General features: G+C 44.3%; 1 protein-coding gene across 8 annotated transcripts in view; it reads left to right on the forward strand.

The window, feature by feature from the left end:
- The first annotated feature begins 770 nt into the window (after positions 1-770).
- The window catches only part of LOC105466885 (casein kinase 1 alpha 1), a 58466-nt gene continuing 39726 nt past the window's right edge, over positions 771-19510 (forward strand). For 3 of the 8 annotated variants that reach the window (XM_011716037.3, XM_011716040.3, XM_011716042.3), the window contains exons 1-2: positions 771-1369; positions 2033-2139. In XM_011716037.3, the coding sequence (XP_011714339.1) occupies positions 1247-1369; positions 2033-2139 (230 nt within the window). In that variant the 5' untranslated portion in view covers positions 771-1246. The remainder of the gene's footprint in view (positions 1370-2032; positions 2140-19510) is intronic. The other 5 variants (XM_011716039.3, XM_071098235.1, XM_011716036.3 and 2 more) reach the window with 4 other exon arrangements.

Below are 19510 nucleotides of genomic sequence, written 5' to 3' on the forward strand. Positions count from 1 at the left end.
TGTTGTTTTGGTGGGGTTGGGGGGCATAACAGTTTTTTCACTCTTGTTAAATTAATTTTCTGTTGATTCCATCTATCCCTAATCTTCACTATGAACAAGATACTGGGTTTTCTTCTGAAGATCAAAAGTGGTAGTGAGGCAATAATGCAAAGACGTAGGACGGCAGGGAGATTCCGGCTTCTTTCTTTTTTCCCCTCCTGTGGAAAGAGGGTCTATAACACTCCGTAGTAGAGAAGAAAATTCTAATTATGAAGGGTAATTAGCTAGGTTTTGCTATAACCGAGAGCCCTGAACGATTCCTCAACGCGGGCTGCTTTTCTCTTCCTCTCCACCAGAGGCGATAGCCTCTTTCCAAACAGAAACTGGGTTGGAATAGGCCGGTCCTGGGGAGCGGCCAGAAGAAAGATCAAAGGTTAAAAACCGCCTCAAAGAGCAAAGGTCAATACCCAACTCCTAAGGAGGCCTGACACGAAACATGAAGGTGACTCCTCCCAACATCGAGGCCTGGGGCCACTCAGCCTTCCAGAGACCCTGCGGGTCCGAGGCGAGTAACAGGTAACACCGGCTGAGCCGCCGTCGACCGGAAGTGGAAGAAAGCCCGGGGCGGGGTGAGGCAGGCCGCGGCACGCCTGCGCAGTCAGCAGGAGTTGCAGCGCTCATGCGCTACTGGGCGGTGACAGGGTGACGCTCGGAGCGTGGGCCGCGACTCTCACGGATCCGGTTCCGCCCTCTCGCTGCCGATCCTTCGGAGCGAGCGCCCCAGATCCCTTTCCCAGAGTGCTCTGCGCCGTGAAGAAGCGGCTCCCGGGGACTGGGGGCATTTTGTGTTGGCTGGAGCTGGAGTAACAAGATGGCGGCGTCGGCGGAGTGACAGGGGTCCCTCAGGGCCGGAGCCGGCGGCAGTGGTGGTAGCTGTATCGCCGCCCTAGCTCACCGCGCCCCTTTTCCAGCCCGCGACGTCGCCGCGCAAGCGAGGCAGCGGCGGCCGCCGAGAAACAAGTGGCCCAGCCTGGTAACCGCGAGAAGCCCTTCACAAACTGCGGCCTGGCAAAAAGAAACCTGACTGAGCGGCGGTGATCAGGTTCCCCTCGACTGATTCTGGGCCCCGAACGCCGGTAAAGGCCTCCGTGTTCTGTTTCCTGCCACCTTCCTCCGTAGCCTTGCCCAGTGTAGGAGCCCCAGAGGCCTCCGTCGTCTTCCCAGAGGTGTCGGGGCTTGGCCCCAGACTCCATCTTCGTCTCTCAGGATGGCGAGTAGCAGCGGCTCTAAGGCCGAATTCATTGTCGGAGGGAAATATAAACTGGTACGGAAGATCGGGTCTGGCTCCTTCGGGGACATCTATCTGGCGATCAACATCACCAACGGCGAGGTAATCACCTGGGGTGGGGTTCACGATAACGCTGCGCTTTTCCTCATTCCCCCCACCACCACCGCGCACCCCCAAAGTGCTCGGGCCTCTCCTCACAGCACGCACTCGCCAGGGAGTCCAGGGAGCTAGTTTTCCTGGCTTGCGATCCTCGCCCGCTCTCTCCCTAAAAGGGTCAAGAACCCGATAGAAAGGTTGGGGGAACTAGTTTCCCAGCTTGTTAAACACGTCCCATAAATGTCCCTTCGTCGAGCTGTTTTTTATTTAACCGACTTTTAAGGTGGAAACGGCAAAATCCTCTTTCTGTGATTCCCATGCTTTGCTTTGCTTTTCTTTTATTTAATCCTACTGGGCCTCTTGTTCCAATTAGAACAGTTTCCGATCGCCTAGTTCCTTAAAAACCTCTCACTACGTTCAGAGGTTGCCTCTTTTTTCTGGATGAATCATTTTCCTGCACTTTAGAGGACGTACGATTTCGTCACTACCCCCTGAAGAGGCCTTTGAGGCTGGTTGCCTCGTTTTATAATTACAGAGAGCTTTCTCTTTCCAGCTTTTCACTTCTTCCTTGTAGTCGCGACTTGGAGTTTTGCTAATGTCTCTCTCCTTTCCTAAATGACACTGAATCCGTAGGGATGTTGATGCCATCATCCCCTCTTTCCCCTGCAGGAAGTGGCAGTGAAGCTAGAATCTCAGAAGGCCAGGCATCCCCAGTTGCTGTACGAGAGCAAGCTCTATAAGATTCTTCAAGGTGGGGTTGGCATCCCCCACATACGGTAAGAACCCCGTGCATGTAGGCGATCCGCTGAGGGAAGCACGGAATGGGGAAGTGGGTAGAGGCAGGTAATGAGACCAGCTGAATCCGGGTCTTGTTTTAGTTACCTGGGTTCCTTGTAGCTGGTGCCTTCCTGTAAGTCATCGCAATCACTGAGTAAATTTCAATTTGCCAACTTATTTCATTGTATTACACTGCTCCATTTCGCTTCCGTCATTCTCTTCCCGAGGCTTTCGTTTGCAGTTATGCGTGCGGGTCATCTTTGATCCCTACGCGGAAGGGTTGGCTGCTGCCTTTTTTACGGCGGCACGTCTGATGTTCTTAGGTTTGTCCAGTGAAGTGGATTTGAAGGTGCTGAAGCGACCCGGCAGTGTCAGTTCGAGTTGCTATTGGAGCTGGCTTGGGAAATGGCTGCTCTTTTGTTGTGTTTTTGTTCCAACATGTCTTCCTCCTCCGCTTAGAAAATGGCGGAACGACGTGACTCAACCCCATATTCCTGCCCTTTTCTCTGCTTGGGTTCACAAATTATGCTTCCTTGATTCCTCCTTTAGCAGCCCCGAGTGGATTAAACCTTTGAAAAGCCAAGAATAAAGCTGCAGGAGGCGGTGTGGGGGTTCGAGGAAGGAGATGGCATAGTGACAATGTTTGTGATCTCTGCAGCAGATGTGACATGAAATTGTTGAATTATACTATGTAAAATCCTTTGTGGTTCTTTTAAAAGTGTTAATTACTCTTTCCTTTCGTGAATGGTCATATTTGGCACATTTCAGTCGGGACTAAATTTGTATAGGTAATGGCAAAGGCAGTTTGAGCAGCACCAACTATGTTAAAATTTACTCAAATCAATTGTATTAAAAGAAATCTTAATCACTTAGCCACAGTTTGATAAGTAATTTTAACCTGTTGAGTTTGGCAGTAAATCTTAATATCAGAGAAATTGCGGCCTTTGTTGGTGTGGAATATTGGTGAGTGCAAATAGCAGTAACGAGGATAAAAGATGACGAGATAGAAAGACATTGTTCTGTCAAATGGTTAACTTTACTTTGGAGGGTTTTAGAGTAATGTTTTAACTTTTGGGATTAAAGAGCCTCTTCATGGACTGGAGACTAAAATATAGTTTAAAACCAAGCTATTTTTCAGCAACAATCTAAAATACCTTTTGCAAAAATATTCAGAATAGGTGAGAATGGTGTTTACTGTTTGCTGGAGACTCTCTTTTTTTTTTTGAGACTGAGTTTTCGCTCTTGTCGATCAGGCTGGAGTGCAGTGAATGGCACGATCTTGGCTCACTGCAACCTCTGCCTCCTGGGTTCAAGCGATTCTAGTGCCTCAGCCTCCTGAGTAGCTGGGATTACAGGCGCCCGCCACCACACCCAGCTAATTTTTGTATTTTAGTTTCACCATGTTGGCCAGGCTGTACTCGAACCCCTGACCTCAGGTGATCCACCTGCCTCGGCCTCCCAAAGTGCTGGGATTACAGGCATGAGCAACCATGCCCAGGTTTTTTTCTTTTGAAATGAAGTCTTACTCTGTTGCCCAGGCTGGAGTGCAGTGGCGCAACCTTGGCTAACTGCAGCCTCTGCCTCCCAGGTTCAAGTGATCCTCCTGCTTCAGCCTCCCAAGTAGCTGGAATTACAGGCTTGCACTACTATGCCAGGTTAATTTTTGATTTTTAGTAGAGACAAGGTTTTGCCATGTTGGCCATGCTGGTCTCCAGCTCCAGACTTCAGTTGATCCACCTCCCTCGGCCTCCCAAAGTGCTGGGATTATAGGCGTGAGCCACCAGGCCCGGCCTGTAGCCCCTTTTTCTATTCCAGTTTGTATTTTTCGTATCTTGAATTAAGGACTGGGTTGCATAGTCTTTACATGGAAACAACCCAAATAAAACTGTCCTTAAAAAAAGTTCCAGCCGGGGCCGGGCGGTGTGGCTAAAGCCTGTAATCCCAGCACTTTGGGAGGCCGAGACGGGCGGATCACGAGGTCAGGAGATCGAGACCATCCTGGCTAACACGGTGAAACCCCGTCTCTACTAAAAAATACAAAAAACTAGCCGGGTGAGTTGGCGGGCGCCTGTAGTCCCAGCTACTCGGGAGGCTGAGGCGGGAGAATGGTGTAAACCCGGGAGGCGGAGCTTGCAGTGAGCTGAGATCCGGCCACTGCACTCCAGCCCGGGCGACAGAGCGAGACTCCGTCTCAAAAAAAAAAAAAAAAAAAAAATTTTCAACTGGCGTGGTGGCTCATGCCTGTAATCCAAGCATTTTAGGAGGCCAAGGCAGGCGGGTCACTTGAAGTCAGGAGTTCGACACCAGCCTGGCCAACATGGTGAAACCCTGTCTCTACTAAAAATACAAAAATTAGCTGGGCATGGTGGCGCGTGCCTGTAATCCCAGCTACTCGGGAGGCTGAAGCAGGAGAATAGCTTGAACCTGGGAGTTGGAGGTTGCCGTGAGTCGAGATGGCGCCACCGCACTCCAGCCTGGCGACAAAGCGAGACTCCATCAAAAAAACACACATACACAAAAAAAGAAACAAAGTTCCAATGCTGATTTATAGTTTTAATGGAGAATTGAATGATAAAATGTGCTATTGGTTGTAAATGAGCAAGTAAATCTTTTGGAAGAAAATTTCAAATTTCTTTTATGAGGTGAATATTAATATGAAATCTGAGATGATATAGATTTGAGGTTTTAAAATCATTCTTGCCTTTAAAAAAAAAACCTACTATGTGGGAAAATAAGGTCCCTCACTCCTGATTTGCTTTCCATCACTATAGTTTTTCCTAGAATTTCATATAAATGGAATCATACAAAATGAGGTCATTTGTGTCTGGCACTTTTCACTTAACATAATGTTTTTGAGATTCATCTATGTTGGGAGATTTTATAAATTTCACAAATCAGGTTAAATTTAATGTATTTGAAATCATTAAAAAGCATTAAGCATTGTCATTTTCAGTGCTAAACCGAAGTACGGTACATGTCCTTTTATCTGGTAGCTTTTATTTAAGACCTGATACAGACCCATAAGGGCAATGAGTAATGTACTGAATAAGCACATGAATAAATTAACTTCTGAGCAGAATTATAGTAATAGGTGCCTATTATAAGGTGGTGAGTGCAGAGAGAGTTATGGTAGTTTTAAGCTGTCTGTGGGTGGGGCTAAACAGATTAACCTCGCTTTCAAGTTAAGGCTTCCTGAGAGAGGAGATGGGATTTCAGGATCTGGCTCTAAGGAAGAAAGCTTGGTGAACTGGTTTGGTAAGGCATCCAAGAATAGAGAGTGTGGCTTCTGGGTGTAGTCTCTAAGGCAGAACACAGTAATTGGATGAAAGTGTGGAAAGGGTAAATTTGCTTTAGGAGTGGTAGGGTCAGGTATATGGAAACAAAAGTGGTTTATTGGTTTTAAAGTGAAATGTAAAAAAAAAAAAAAAGAAAAAGAAAAACTGTTTCCATTGAAGCGAAAAGGATAAAGATTTACGTAAACGTTCTTTATTTGGATAGCAACATCTTTCCATCCCCCTCAGTTTGTTCCCCACTATTTCTGTATCACCTATGCATGGTACATATTTAATAAATATTTACTTGGTAAGTATTGAATTAAGTTGACTATTTAGTGTTAGCTAGATAAAAGTTATGTGTTATCTATTGTTTTAGAAGTGTTGTCACTAATTTTAAAAAGTTAGATTTTGCTGCCTTTATCCTTCATATACAAATTTGTTCAATCACTTCCCTATGTTTTGTGTTACAAAACTCCGTGTAGGATTTGCTTTTTTTTTTTGACGTGGAGTCTCACTCTGTCACCACGCTGGAGTGCAGTGGTACAATCTTGGCTCACTGCAACCTCCACCTCCTGGGTTCAAGTGATTCTCCTGCCTCAGCCTCCTGAGTAGCTGGGACTACAGGCACATGCCACCACGCCCAGCTAATTTTTGTATTTTTAATAGAGACGGGGCTTTACCATGTTGGCCAGGATGGTCTCTATCTCTTGACCTCGTGATCTGCTCGCCTCGGCCTCCCAAAGTCCTGGGATTACAGGCATGAGCCACCGCACCCAGCCAGAATTTGCTTTAAAGATACTTTGGTATATCTTGCAACAGAGACTGAAAATTACCTGGCCTGCATAGATGACTTGCTTAATCAGGTCCTTCCTGTGTAATTTGAGAGACCTGTTGTTAAGAAGCATAGCATCCAGAGTGAAGAGCAAGGATAAACTGGGCGCTGTGGCTCACGCCTGTAATCCTAGCACTTTGGGAGGCCGAGGTGGGCAGATTGCCTGAGCTCAGGAGTTCGAGACCAGCCTGGGCAGTAGAGACAGGTGAAACCCTGCCTCTACTAAAATACAAAAAAAAAAAAAAAAGTTAGCCTGGTGTGGCGGCGTGCGCCTGTAGTGCCAGCTACTCAGGAGGCTGAGGCAGGAGAATTGCTTGAACATGGGAGGTGGAGGTTGCAGTGAGCCAAGATCGTACCACTGCACTCCAGCCTGGGCTACAGAATGAGACTCCGTATCAAAAAAAAAAAAAAGAAAAGAAAAAAGAAAAAAAAAGCAAGGGTGAGAGAATGGTATCCATTTTCTTGATATTTTAAGAAAAGAAGCTTCCGGTTCTAGGCGCTTTGGGAGCCACAGCTTAAGGTACAGACATGGCCAAGTCCAAGAACCACACCACACACAAGCAGTCCCAAAAATGGCACAGAAATGGTGGACCCCAGGTTCCTGAGGAGCATGCACTTTGCCAAGAAGCACAAGAAGGGCCTGAATAAGATGCAGGCCAACAATGCCAAGGCCATGAGTGCATGTGCTGAGGCTAGCAAGACCCTCGTAAAGCCCAAGGAGGTTAAGCCCAAGATCCCAAAGGGTGTCAGCTGCAAACTCAATTGACTTGCCTACATTGCCCACCCAAGCTTGGGAAGCATGCTTGTGTCCTCATTGCCAAGGGGCTCAGGCTGTGCCAGCCAAGGCCAAGAATCAACCAAGGCCCAGGCTGCAGCTCCAGCTTCAGTTCCAGTTCAGGCTCCCAAAGGCGCCCAGGCCTCTACAAAGGCTTCAGAGTAGGTATCTCTGTCTGCCAATGTGAGGACAGAAGGACTGGTGCGAGCCCTGGGCTGCCGTCTTCATGGGACTGGGGGCCTCCTGTGCTATTTGTACAAATAAACCTGAGGCAGGAAAAAAAAAAAAAAAAGAAAATCCTTGGACCTTGTGAATTAATATGTGAGAGCTCACTTAAAATTACAGTTGACTCTTGAACAATGCTAGGGTTAGGGGCACTGAACCCCAAACCACTCCTACTATGCCCCGCAGTCAGGAATCCAAGTATAACTTTTTTTTTTTTTTTTGAGATGGAATCTTGCTCTGTCCCCAGGCTGGAGTGCAATGGTGTGATCTTGGCTCACTGCAACCTCTGCCTTCCAGGTTCATGGGATTACAGGTGCGCCGCCACACTCAGCTAAGTTTTGTATTTTTAGTGAAGACAGGGTTTCACTGTGATGGCCAGGCTAGTCTCAAACTCCTGATCTCAGATGATCCAACCACCTTGGCCTGCCAAAGTGCTGGGATTACAGGCGTGGACCACTTTTGACTCCCCAAAAACTTAACTACTAGTAGACTACTGTTCACTGGTAGCTTTACCAATAACATGAATGGTCAATAACTATATATATATATATATATGTATAAAGCTCTTCACCCTCATCATCCTCACTTTGGGCTGAGGAGGAAGAAGAGGGGTTGATCTTGTTTGGGTAGCAGAGGCAGAAAAAAACCTGTGTATAAGTGGACCTGTGCATTTCAAGTCCCTTTTGTTCAAGGGTCAGCTGTATTGAGTTTCTGTTAAAACCTTTTTTTGTGTGTTCCATTCTCAATTGAATTAATAAGTTCTCCAAATGAACAATTTTAAAAATTTATTATTATTTTTATATAGATGGGCTCTTGCTATATTGCCCAGGCTGATCTTGTACTCCTGAGCTCAAGTGCTCCTCCTGCCTCGGCCCCCCAAAACGCTGGGATTATAGGCATCAGCAACTGTGCAGCAACCCAAGAAACAATTATGACATACCGAAAAATTCTTATCTAGATAGGTTTTGGAGGTTTGAGCTGTAGATCTGCCATGTGGTATTGACTGGGTGATCTACAGTCAGTCAGTTCCTTAATCTGTGTGAGCCCATCTGTTTCCTCATTTAGAAAATAAAAAAAGGATTGTTCTAAATGAAAAGGAGAGTGCTGAACAGAAAGATGTAGGGCTTCTTTTGCCAGCTAAATACTCATTTCCATTTGCCTTTGCATACTGAGCTTTTGGGTGGGGTTTTGTTTGAACAAGGGTTCCCTACTTAAAAGTGTCACTGGCCTCATTGATCCTAAGGCCTTTTAGTCCTGGAATTTTAAGACCTATTTTCAAAGGATAGTAGCTAGAAAGAAAGCATTCCAGCAGTTTGATATTGTGTCTACTACTGCCTTCCTTTCTTGTTTTTCCTATTTTTCTTTCATCTTTTATTATTTTTATTTTTAGTGGCAGGTTCTTGCGCTGTCACCCAGGCAGAGTGCAGTGGCTATTCAGAAGCATGATAATAGCACACTACAGCCTCAAACTCCTGGACTCAAATGATCCTCCTGCCCCTCAGCCTCCTGAGTAGCTGGGACTGCAGATGAATGCCACCTCTCCCAGCTGCCTGGTGTTTTTTAATCACTATTTTTGCCCTCTGTGTCTGAAGGTCAAATGTTTTAGAACGTATTTATAAAGCACTAGTTAATCCTTACTCTTCACTTTTAAAAGCAGCTTAATCTTATCTTTGGCACTGAGCATATATCCTGTGAATAACATAATGGCTGTTACCAGAGAACAGATGATGCTGCTTTGCGTATGTCTTCATTAAGATATATTACAGTATTCATGCTTAGCTTGGACTTTAAAAAAAACCAGGAAAACATACATCACAGATCATGAGAAATGTTCTTTTTAACTCGAAGGAAAACTGAATTCATGGAGCTGCTTTATACTGGCTTATGAGATAATGTAATAATGCTAGGTAGCATTTTAAGCTAGACAAAATGTTAGAGATGTATATAGCCCTATTCCTACTAATACAAATTAGACTGTTGAATCTCAGGGGAGTTACTAGAGTGTCCTGACTTCCAGTTCTCCTGAGAATCATTATCGCCTTTATGTCAAGCCCAAATCATGCCTGTTCACACCCTCCATATCGTTCCATTTGATGCTGGAGAGCCATCCTGTACTTCTTCACTTGTTGGCATTTTGCCTCATAGAGAAGCTGAAGAGCTCTTATGTAAATATAAGTAACCTATTTGTATTTAATTAGATGCTTATGATTCAGGGTGTTCTTATTCTCCCTTTTGAATCTGTGGATTGCAGGATAAAAACTTGTTAGAAATTACTAATTTGTGGCCAGGCGCGGTTGTTCCCACCTGTAATCCCAGCACTTTGGGAGGCTGAGACAGGCGGATCACCTGAGGTCAGGAGTTCGAAACCAGGCTGGCCCACATGGTGAAACCCTATCTCTACTGAAATATAAAAATTAGCCAAGCATGGTGGTGTGCTCCTGTAGTCCCGGCTACTCGGGAGGCTGAGTCAGGAGAATTGCTTGAGCCCGGGAGGCAGAGGTTGCAGTGAGCTGAGATCACGCCACTGCACTCCAGCCTGGATGACAGAGCAAGACTCTGTCTCAAAAAACAAAAAAAATGTGTGTGTGTATATATATATATTTGTATCTCATTTTGGAGTAAATACTGGAACCCATGTAAAGTATGTGGGTTGTCCTTGGCTTTAGTCAGTGGTCCCCAGCCTTTTTGGCACCAGGGACAGGTTTTGTGGAAGACAGTTTTTCCACAGACCAGAGCTAGTGGGGGGTGGGGTGGGGGTGGGAATGATTTTGAGATGATTCAAGTGCATTACATTTATTGTGCACTTGATTTCTGTTATTATTATATTGTAACATATAATGAAATAATTATACAACTCACCTTAATGTAGAATCAATGGGAGCCCTGGGCTTGCTTTCCTGCAACTAAATGGTTCCGTCTGGGAGTCATGGGAGACAGTAACAGATCATCAGGCATTAGATTCTCATAAGGAATGCACAACCTAGATCCCTGCAGTTCACAGCAGGGTTTGCGCTCCTATGAGAATCGAATTCTGCTGTTGATCTGACAGGAGGCTGAGCTCAGGCGGTAATGCCAGCACTGGGGAGTGGCTGTAAATACAGATGAAGCTTCACTGTGCTTCTATACTGGATACCGGTCAGTGGCCCAGGGATCAAGGACCCTTGGCTTTAGTCGTTTCTGGAGCTAGATCTTTTTTTTTTTTGAGACGGAGGCTCACTCTGTTGCCCAGACTGGAGTGCAATGGTGTAATCTTGGCTTACTGCAACCTCCACTTCCCGGGTTCAGGTGATTCTTCTGCCTCAGCCTCCTGAGGGACTACAGGCATATACCACCATGCCTGGCTAATTTTTTTGTATTTTTAGTAGAGATGAGGTTTCACTGTATTGGCCAGGCTGGTCTCGAACTCCTGACCTCAAGTGATCCACCTGCCTCAGCCTCCCAAAGTGCTGGGATTACAGGTGTGAGCCACCGCACCTGACTGGATCATTTTGTTTTAAAGTATATTTAAGCTGTACCTAAAATATCATTAAATCTTGGTTTTCTCATGGTCTGTCACTGTTTACCAGGGATTTTTGCTGTCAAGAATTCTGTAAAGTGAAAAGTTAGAATTTGGAACAAATGTTACAAAGTTAGTCCTTGAGTTTAACATAAGTTTTTCTGAGCTTATCTGAGTGTCTTCATAACTTTCATCATTTAACTTGGTGTTCAGTGTATGAACACAGGTAAAATGATGCTTTATTTTGTTACTGTTTTTGCTTCCATTTTCAATCTCAGGTGGCCTTAAAATTTTGGTTGACTGGCCAAGTGTGGTAGCTCATGCCACACCTGTAATCCCAGCACTTTGGGAGGCCAAGGCAGGCAGATCACTTTAAGTCAGGAGTTCGACACCAGCCTGGCCAACATGGTGAAATCCCGTCTCTACTAAAAATACAAAAATTAGCTGGCCATGGTGGCGGGTGCCTGTAATCCCAGCTACTTGGGAGGCAGAAGAACCGCTTGATCCCAGGAGATGGAGGTTGCAGTGAGCCAAGATCATGCCACCGCACTCTGGCCTGGGTGACAGATGGAGACTCCATCTCAAAAAAAAAAAAAAAAGAAGAAGAAAGAAAATCGGTTGACCAGTACTAACATAGCATAAACTAATGTATGTTTTAGTGGGATTTTTATTTTTTGAGGTGGAGTCTTGCTCTGTTGCCCAGGCTGGAGTGCAGTGGCACAATCTCGGCTCACTGCAAACTCTGCCTCCCGGGTTCCAGTGATTCTCCTGGCTCAGCTTCTGGAGTAGCTGGGACTACATGTAGGTGCCCGCCATAGCCGGCTAATTTTTTTGTATTTTTGTAGAAACGGGGTTTCACCATATTGGCCAGGCTGGTCTTGAACTCCTGACTTTGTGATCCGCCCACCTTGACCTATCAAAGTGCTGGGATTGGCAGGCGTGAGCCACCATACCCTGCCGGATCAGTTTTGACAAATGCATATGTTGGTATAAACTACATCCTTATTGAGATAAGGACTATTTGATTTTTTCTTTGTATGCACACACTGCCCGTCCTTGGTAAGTTCTGTTCTGTGACAGTGTTAGTTTTATTTTATTTACTTATTTTTTTAAGTCTGTCTTTTGGATTATAGCCAAGCATTATTTTTCTCTCCAGTCCCCAGTTAAGCATTATTTTGATGTTGGTTTTACTATAGATTAATAGTCTGTTTATCACCATCAGGTACATTATAGGATTTATCTGACAAAATTATCAGATGGTGGTTGTGTTGCAGGTGATGGTAGTGAGTATGGTATTCAGTGATCATTGATATCTTTACCTTGCTCTCCTTCGAAGAACTAGAATACTGCCTTTTTCTTGTCAGTGTGAGCAGTGGGGCATGTTACGGCCTTTTAATGGGGATTTTGGAAGTGCTGTACAAAAAGGTTTAGCTGAAGAGAGTACATTTCGATCCTCAACATAAAGGGAAATGGAAAGAGCATTGTATTATGAGTCAGGGTTCTGCCTGTGATGCCGTCTAGCTTTGAACCTATTAATAGAATGAATTATATAATTTGTAAAGTCAGGTTTTACTTATAAAAGGGTTTTCGAAAGCCCAACAAGGCCTTAAGAGTTTTTTAATGCATAACATAAATTGATGGAATCAGTAGGACAGAAGATGCCTCTTGTTCTCTGATATAATGATTTGTTCTAACTTTAAGGTATAATTGCCTTTTAGTTATTCGTAATGTTGATAAGTACTTTTGAAATAAGGGAATAATCGGTTGAATTCAGTGTGGCTAAACATTCTTTTTTCCCTCTGCATGCAACAAAAAGAGTCCCAATATTATCCAGGCATTGCATATGGTCTCATTTAATCATTACACCAATGTTGTAAGTTGGTGTTTCATATAAAGTATGTGAGTCAAAGTGGTTAATTTGCCTGAAGTCACGCAGCTGATGTGTGATTTGTACAGGTCCTGCTGCATCTTTCCACTCTACCAGTGGTTCTCAAATTTTGCTACAAATGGAATCAAATGGCAAACTTAAAAAAAAAAAAAAAAGACACCTAATCCCTAACCACAAGTATTTTGATTTAATTAAATTGGGATATGATGTAGGTGTCATGATTTTTAAAAACTCCCCAGGTGATTCTGATATGTAACAATAGTTATTAATCCCCAAAATATAATAATTAATAACAATTAATAATTTTTACTTTGCTACTCACCTCCATCAACCCCCATCTTTTCCTAGAACTACAACCTAATAAGGCTATACTCTTTTCTCTCTCTCTCTTTTTTTTTTAAAGAGTTGGGTTCTTGCTAGGCCACCTACGCCTGGAGTACAGTGGCTCAATCATAGCTTACTGCAGCCTTGAACTCCTGGGCTCCAGTGATCACCCTATCTCAGCCTTCTCCAGTGATCATCCTATCTCAGCCTTCTAAGTAGCTGAGACTACAGGCATACACCACCACACTTGGCTAATTTTTATTTTTATTTTTTAGAAATAGAGTCTCCTTGTGTTGCCCAGGCTGTAAGGCTGTGTTCTTAATTTATATACTTCCTCCTGTAATTAGGAGGTTAATTCAGGAAATCCTGTAATAGGCATCATGATACTGGAAAGTACACTATAATTCCATGTAATCAAATGCTTTGATTTCTGGAAAGTATCTGAAATCGATGTGTGAAACCATTTACCTCTTCACATGTTTCAGATGCGTTCCTACAAGAATACATTCTAGAAACTCCTTGAGGGAGAGAACTGTCTTACTCGTAGAGGTATCTTGTGTTTCTTATTGTGCTGGGTACAATAATGAAATTCTATTTTTATTATATAGCTATATACATTTAATTTTTTTTTTTTTTTTTTTTTTTTTTTTTTTTTTTGAGACGGAGTCTTGCTCTGCCGCCAAGGCTGGGGTGCAGTGGCCGGATCTCAGCTCACTGCAAGCTCCGCCTCCCAGGTTTACGCCATTCTCCTGCCTCAGCCTCCCGAGTAGCTGGGACTACAGGCGCCCGCCACCTCACCCGGCTACTTTTTTGTATTTTTTAGTAGAGACGGGGTTTCACCGTGTTAGCCAGGATGGTCTCGATCTCCTGACCTCGTGATCCGCCCGTCTCGGCCTCCCAAAGTGCTGGGATTACAGGCTTGAGCCACCGCGCCCGGCCCATTTAATTTTTTTTTTTTTTTTTTTTTGAGACGGAGTTTTGCTCTTGTCCAGGCTGGAGTGCAATGGCGCAGTCTTGGCTCATTGCAACATCTGCCTCGTGGGTTCAAGTGATTCTCCTGCCTCAGCCTCCTGAGTAGCTGGGATTACGGGCATGCGCCACCACACCCGGCTAATTTTGTATTTTTAGTTGAGATGGGGTTTCTCCATGTTGGCCAGGCTGGTCTCCAACTCTTGGTCTCAAGTGATCCAGCTGCTTTGGCCTCCCAAAGTGCTAGGATTACAGGTGTGAGCCACTGTGCCCAGCCATTCACTGTTTATTTAGGTTGAGTTTGGTTTTGTGTTTGGCTGTTTGCCTTTGATTGAATTATTACCACCAAGCTCTACTTACAGAAATCCTAGTGTTCCCATTTTTGAACCTCCATAATATTATTTTTTATTTCTCTTAGAGAAGGGAGTGTTGTTAGCTTCTACTCTTCATATGAGAGCTCTGATAGTTTGAGACTATCTTGGTGAATTTAACATACAACACCTTGTACAGTACCTTGTAGAGAACAAGCATTTCTTTCATTCAGTTGACATTCACATGAGCGTACCTACCCTGTGCCAGACACAGTGTAAGAAACTGGGCAGCCGGGTGCGGTGGCTCACGCCTGTAACCCCAGCACTTTGGGAGGCCAAGGCGGGCGGATCACCTGAGGTGGGGAGTTCAAGACCAGCCTGACCAACGTGGAGAAACTCCATCTCTACTAAAAATACAAAATTAGCTGAGCGTGGTGGCATGTGCCTGTGTAATCCCAGTTACTAGGGAGGCTGAGGCAGGAGAATCGCCCGAACCTGGGAGGCAGAGGTTGCGGTGAGCCAGGATTACGCCATTGCACTCCAGCCTGGGCATTAAGAGTGAAACTCCATCTCAAAAAAACAAAAACAAACAAACAAAAAAAATACTGAGCATAATTCATTGAACAGACAATGATTTTGTGAGGCTTGCATTCTTTTTGAGCATCTGCTCTGAGCCTGGCATATAATTATGAATTTGTCTCCTCCTGAAAAGTAGGAGGAAAGATGTCTAAATCTCAAACTATGTGAGGACATGAATGTTTACTTAAAAGGGTAGCATATTGAGATGAGCCTCAAACAGTACTCTGAAACATTTAGAGATTGCCTTGGTTAGTTGCAACAGTAGGACCCTTAAGACTCTATTCGTGTGAATCCTGATAAGTCTGCATTTTTCAAACCTCAGCTGTGTATAAATAATTACCACCTACAGAGTTTGTAAAAAATGCAGGTTACACTGCACTACCAACAGATTTTTGTTTGACCAATTCTGGAGTGGAGACCAAGAGTTGTTTTTTTGTTTTCTTTGTTTTTTGTTTGTTTTTATTTTTGTTTTTATATAATTACCACGAGGAATTTCTACTAAAGACCAGAGAACCACACTGAGAAATTCTGTGCTGAGATTTGTGGCACTTCATTGTATCAAGCTGTTGAGGGTAGTTAGTGAATTTTGCTGAGTGCTGTGGCTGTTGTAGGAAATGGTATTGTCTTGGTTGTTGGCATTTTATCATTGTTGGCCAACTGTTTTTTGTTTGTTTTTCCCTAGAGACGGAGTCTGGCTCTGTTCCTCAGGCTTGGAGTGCAGTGGCGCAATTTCGGCTCACTGCAGCCTCTGCCTCCTGGGTTCAAGTGATTCTCCTGCCTCAGCTCCCTGAGTAGCTGGAATTACAGGTGCCCACCACTGCACCCGGCTAGTTTTTGTACTTTGAATAGAGATGGGGTTTCACCATGTTGGCCAGGCTGGTCTCAAACTCCTGACCTCAAGTGATCCACCTGACTCAGCCTCCCAAAGTGCTGAGATTACAGGCGTGAGCCACTGTGCCTGGCCAGGCAACTGCTTTTTGTAGTAAGAATAATAATCCCTTCTTCTCCATTTTCATTTTCCCCTTTGCTGTGTGTTATGTTTCCAGCCCAGACCTTGTGTTGTTTCTTTTGTATTTGCTACTTAAAACAAACATTATATCAAACTTCGGAATTTTATTGTTTTCTTTTTGTATTCATTTTCTCCACTAATGTAGATAATTTACTTTTGCCTTTTTGTATAGTTTTCATCTACAGTTTCTTATCTAGAATACTTAGCTCTATCCGTTTAAAGAGGATTTGCTAAGCAAATTAATGAAAAGTAGGGGGAAGTGTTCCCTTCATCCAGTTATTTGTTCTCTTAGTATCTTCATACAGAAAACACTATCTGTAATACAAGTGCTAACTTACAGTGCAAAAATTACCCTAAAGAAAACCATTTGAGGCTGGGCACGGTGGCTCACTACTGTAATCCCAGCACTTTGGGAGGCCGAGGCAGGCGGATCACCTGAGGTTGGTTGTTGGAGACCAGTCTGACCAACATGGAGAAACCCCATATCTACGAAAAATACAAAATCAATCGGGTGTGGTGGCGCATGCCTGTAATACCAGCTACTTGGCAGGAGAATCACTTGAACCCAGGAGGCAGAGGTTGTGGTGAGCCGAGATCATGCCGTTGTATTCCAGCCTGGGCAATGAGAGCAAAACTCCGTCTCAAAAAAAAAAAAAAACCATTTGGTGGCTCACCCCTGTAATCTTAGCACTTTGGGAGGCTGAGGCAGGTGGATCACTTGAGGTCAGGAGTTTGAGACCAGCCCGCCCAACATGGCAAAACCCTGTCTCTACTCAAAATACACAGAAAAATTCTGAGTGTGGCAGCATATGCTGTAATCCCAGCTACTCAGGAGGCTGAGGCGGGAGAATCACCTGAACCTCGGAGGCAGAGGTTGCAGTGAGCCGAGATTATGCCAGTACACTCCAGTCTGGGCAACAGAGTTACACTCCATTTCAAAACAAAAACAAAGAAAGAAAAAGAAAGCCATTTGGTCTCTTAATGGTGTATTAGGGAATATTTTGTAGGAGTATGTTTGATTTCTTTTTTTTTCTGAAACTTTTTAATGTACATGTTACCCCTTTTTGAGGAGTGGAGGTAAGTCACTTGAGCCTTAAGAATTTGAGGTTTGAGGCCGGGCGTGGTGGCTCAAACCTGTAATCCCAGCACTTTGGGAGGCCGAGACGGGCGGATCACAAGGTCAGGAGATCGAGACCATCCTGGCTAACACGGCGAAACCCCGTCTCTACTAAAAACACAAAAAATTAGCCGGGCGAGGTGGCGGCGCCTGTGGTCCCAGCTACTCGGGAGGCTGAGGCAGGAGAATGGCGGGAACCCGGGAGGCGGAGCTTGCAGTGAGCTGAGGTCTGGCCACTGCACTCCAGCCTGGGCGACAGAGCGAGACTCCGTCTCAAAAAAAAAAAAAAAAAAAAGAATTTGAGGTTTGAATTAGGGAGTTAGGAAGGGGTGCCAATTTTAATATTTTACAAGTATGGTGGATGGTAATGGCTTTGGACATGTTGAAATTAAGGTGAATGGCATATCCTGTATTTTACTCTTGTGTAGTTACGTTAGCAGCAAATACAGAACTGAGCCTAGGCCAGGGAATTGGGACTGGGTTAGATCTAAGCAAGATCAGCATATAAGTGATAGTGGAGAAAGTAAATTGAGAGGTGAGGACTCAGGAGAAGAAATTTGGAATTAATAAAGCAGGAGGAGAGTCAGGATAATGCGCTGTTGAAGTTAAAGAAAGTAAGTTTTTAGGAGGAGATAATTTGTATCCAAGAAGTAGGAAAGAAAGACTTAAAGCGTTTGGGATTTGGCTGTGTTAGAGCTCCGTACACAACAGGTGATCAGTAAAGTTACTTGTCTCAATGGTAGGGTCTGAGGATAATCTGAAGAGGGAGTAAGTATATAGAATTGAAAGGATAAGCAGAGGCCATATTTAGGAATTTTTTAATGTATGAAACTCTTGCTTTTTTTGTAGGTAAAGGGCTTTTTTTTTGGGGGTGGGGTGGGGGGAGGCATGGTCTCACTGTCACCCAGGCTGGAGTGCAGTGGCTAGCCTCAACCTCCTAGGCTCAAGTGATCGTCCTGCCTCAGCCTCCTGGGGACTACAGGCACATGCCACCACCCCTGGCTAATTTTTTGTTTTTTATAGAGAGACCGGGGTCTGTCTTTGTTGGCCTAGGCTAATCTCCAGGCACCTGAGCTCCAGTGATCCTCCCACTTTGACCTCCCAAAGTGTTGGGATTATATGTGTGAGCTATCGCATGGCTCCTTTAGTTTTTATAACAGAGAAATGACACAGTAAAACCGTAGAGGGGTAACTGGAACTAGGAGAATATTTAATAAGCTAATACAATAATACAGGCATCTTTCAAAATTTAGCCCTGGTGCTAACATTTCTAGGAAGCCACTTTCTTTTTTTTTTTTTTTTTTTGAGTCAAGAGTCTCGCTCTGTGGCCAGGCTGGAGTGCAGTGGCACCATCTCAGCTCACTGCAACCCCCACCTCCCGGGTTCAAGTAATTCTCCTGCCTCAGCCTCCAGAGAGTAGCTGGGACTACAGGCTCACGCCACCATGCCCAGCTAATTTTTGTATTTTTAGTAGAGACAGGATTTCACCATGTTGACCAGGATGGTCTCAATCTCTTGACCTTGTGATCTGCCTGCCTTGGCCTCCCAAAGTGCTGGGATTACAGGCCTGAGCCACCATGCCTGACCAGAAGCCTTCTTTTTTATCTTGTAAATAAATTGCTTCTTCCTGTATTTCGTATTTATGGTCACCTTTATATTGCACTTGTCATTTACCAGTTCTTCAACAGCTTTATTGATTATAATTTAACCACATAAAGGTTAACGTATTTAGGGTGTATAGTTTGTTTCTTAGTATATGTACAAAGTTGTACAACCATTACCATAATTCAAATTTAGAATATTTTCCTCATCCCAAAAAGAAATCTTGAATCCATTGTCGGTCACTCCATTTCCCGTCAGCCCTAGGCAACTACTAATCTACTTTTATATATTTGCCTATTAGAAAACTTTTGATCAAGCTTTTGTAATTTGTATTATGAAGACTATAAGTACATTTTCCACTTCCCGGTGAAAAAGTATATTTTAACATTGGTACCTCCCTGGACCCTCCAGTTCTCTATATGCTGGCCCTCAATACCATTGCTATCAGTGTTGGAGCAGTGATGACAATAACTGACAAAAGTTAGGTCATGGCCGGGCGCGGTGGCTCAAGCCTGTAATCCCAGCACTTTGGGAGGCCGAGACGGGCGGATCACAAGGTCAGGAGATCGAGACCATCCTGGTTAACATGGTGAAACCCCGTCTCTACTAAAAAAAAAATACAAAAAACTAGCCGGGCGAGGTGGCGGACGCCTGTAGTCCCAGCTACTCGGGAGGCTGAGGCAGGAGAATGGCGTGAACCCGGGAGGCGGAGCTTGCAGTGAGCTGAGATCCGGCCACTGCACTCCAGCCTGGGTGACAGTGCGAGACTCCGTCTCAAAAAAAAAAAAAAAAAAAAAAAAAAAAGTTAGGTCATTTGTGATTTTTTTTTTTTTTTTTTGCAACTACATCCTAGCTCAGTTATTTGTGATCTTTGAAATAACACTTTGGGTATTATGGGGAAAATAACTATGTTAATGGGAACCAAGAAAAAATGAGAGTAAGTTGCAAATATAAACCAGGTTTTCAAA

This window comes from Macaca nemestrina, chromosome 6 (assembly GCF_043159975.1).
Source record: "Macaca nemestrina isolate mMacNem1 chromosome 6, mMacNem.hap1, whole genome shotgun sequence".
NCBI classification, from domain to species: domain Eukaryota; kingdom Metazoa; phylum Chordata; class Mammalia; order Primates; family Cercopithecidae; genus Macaca; species Macaca nemestrina.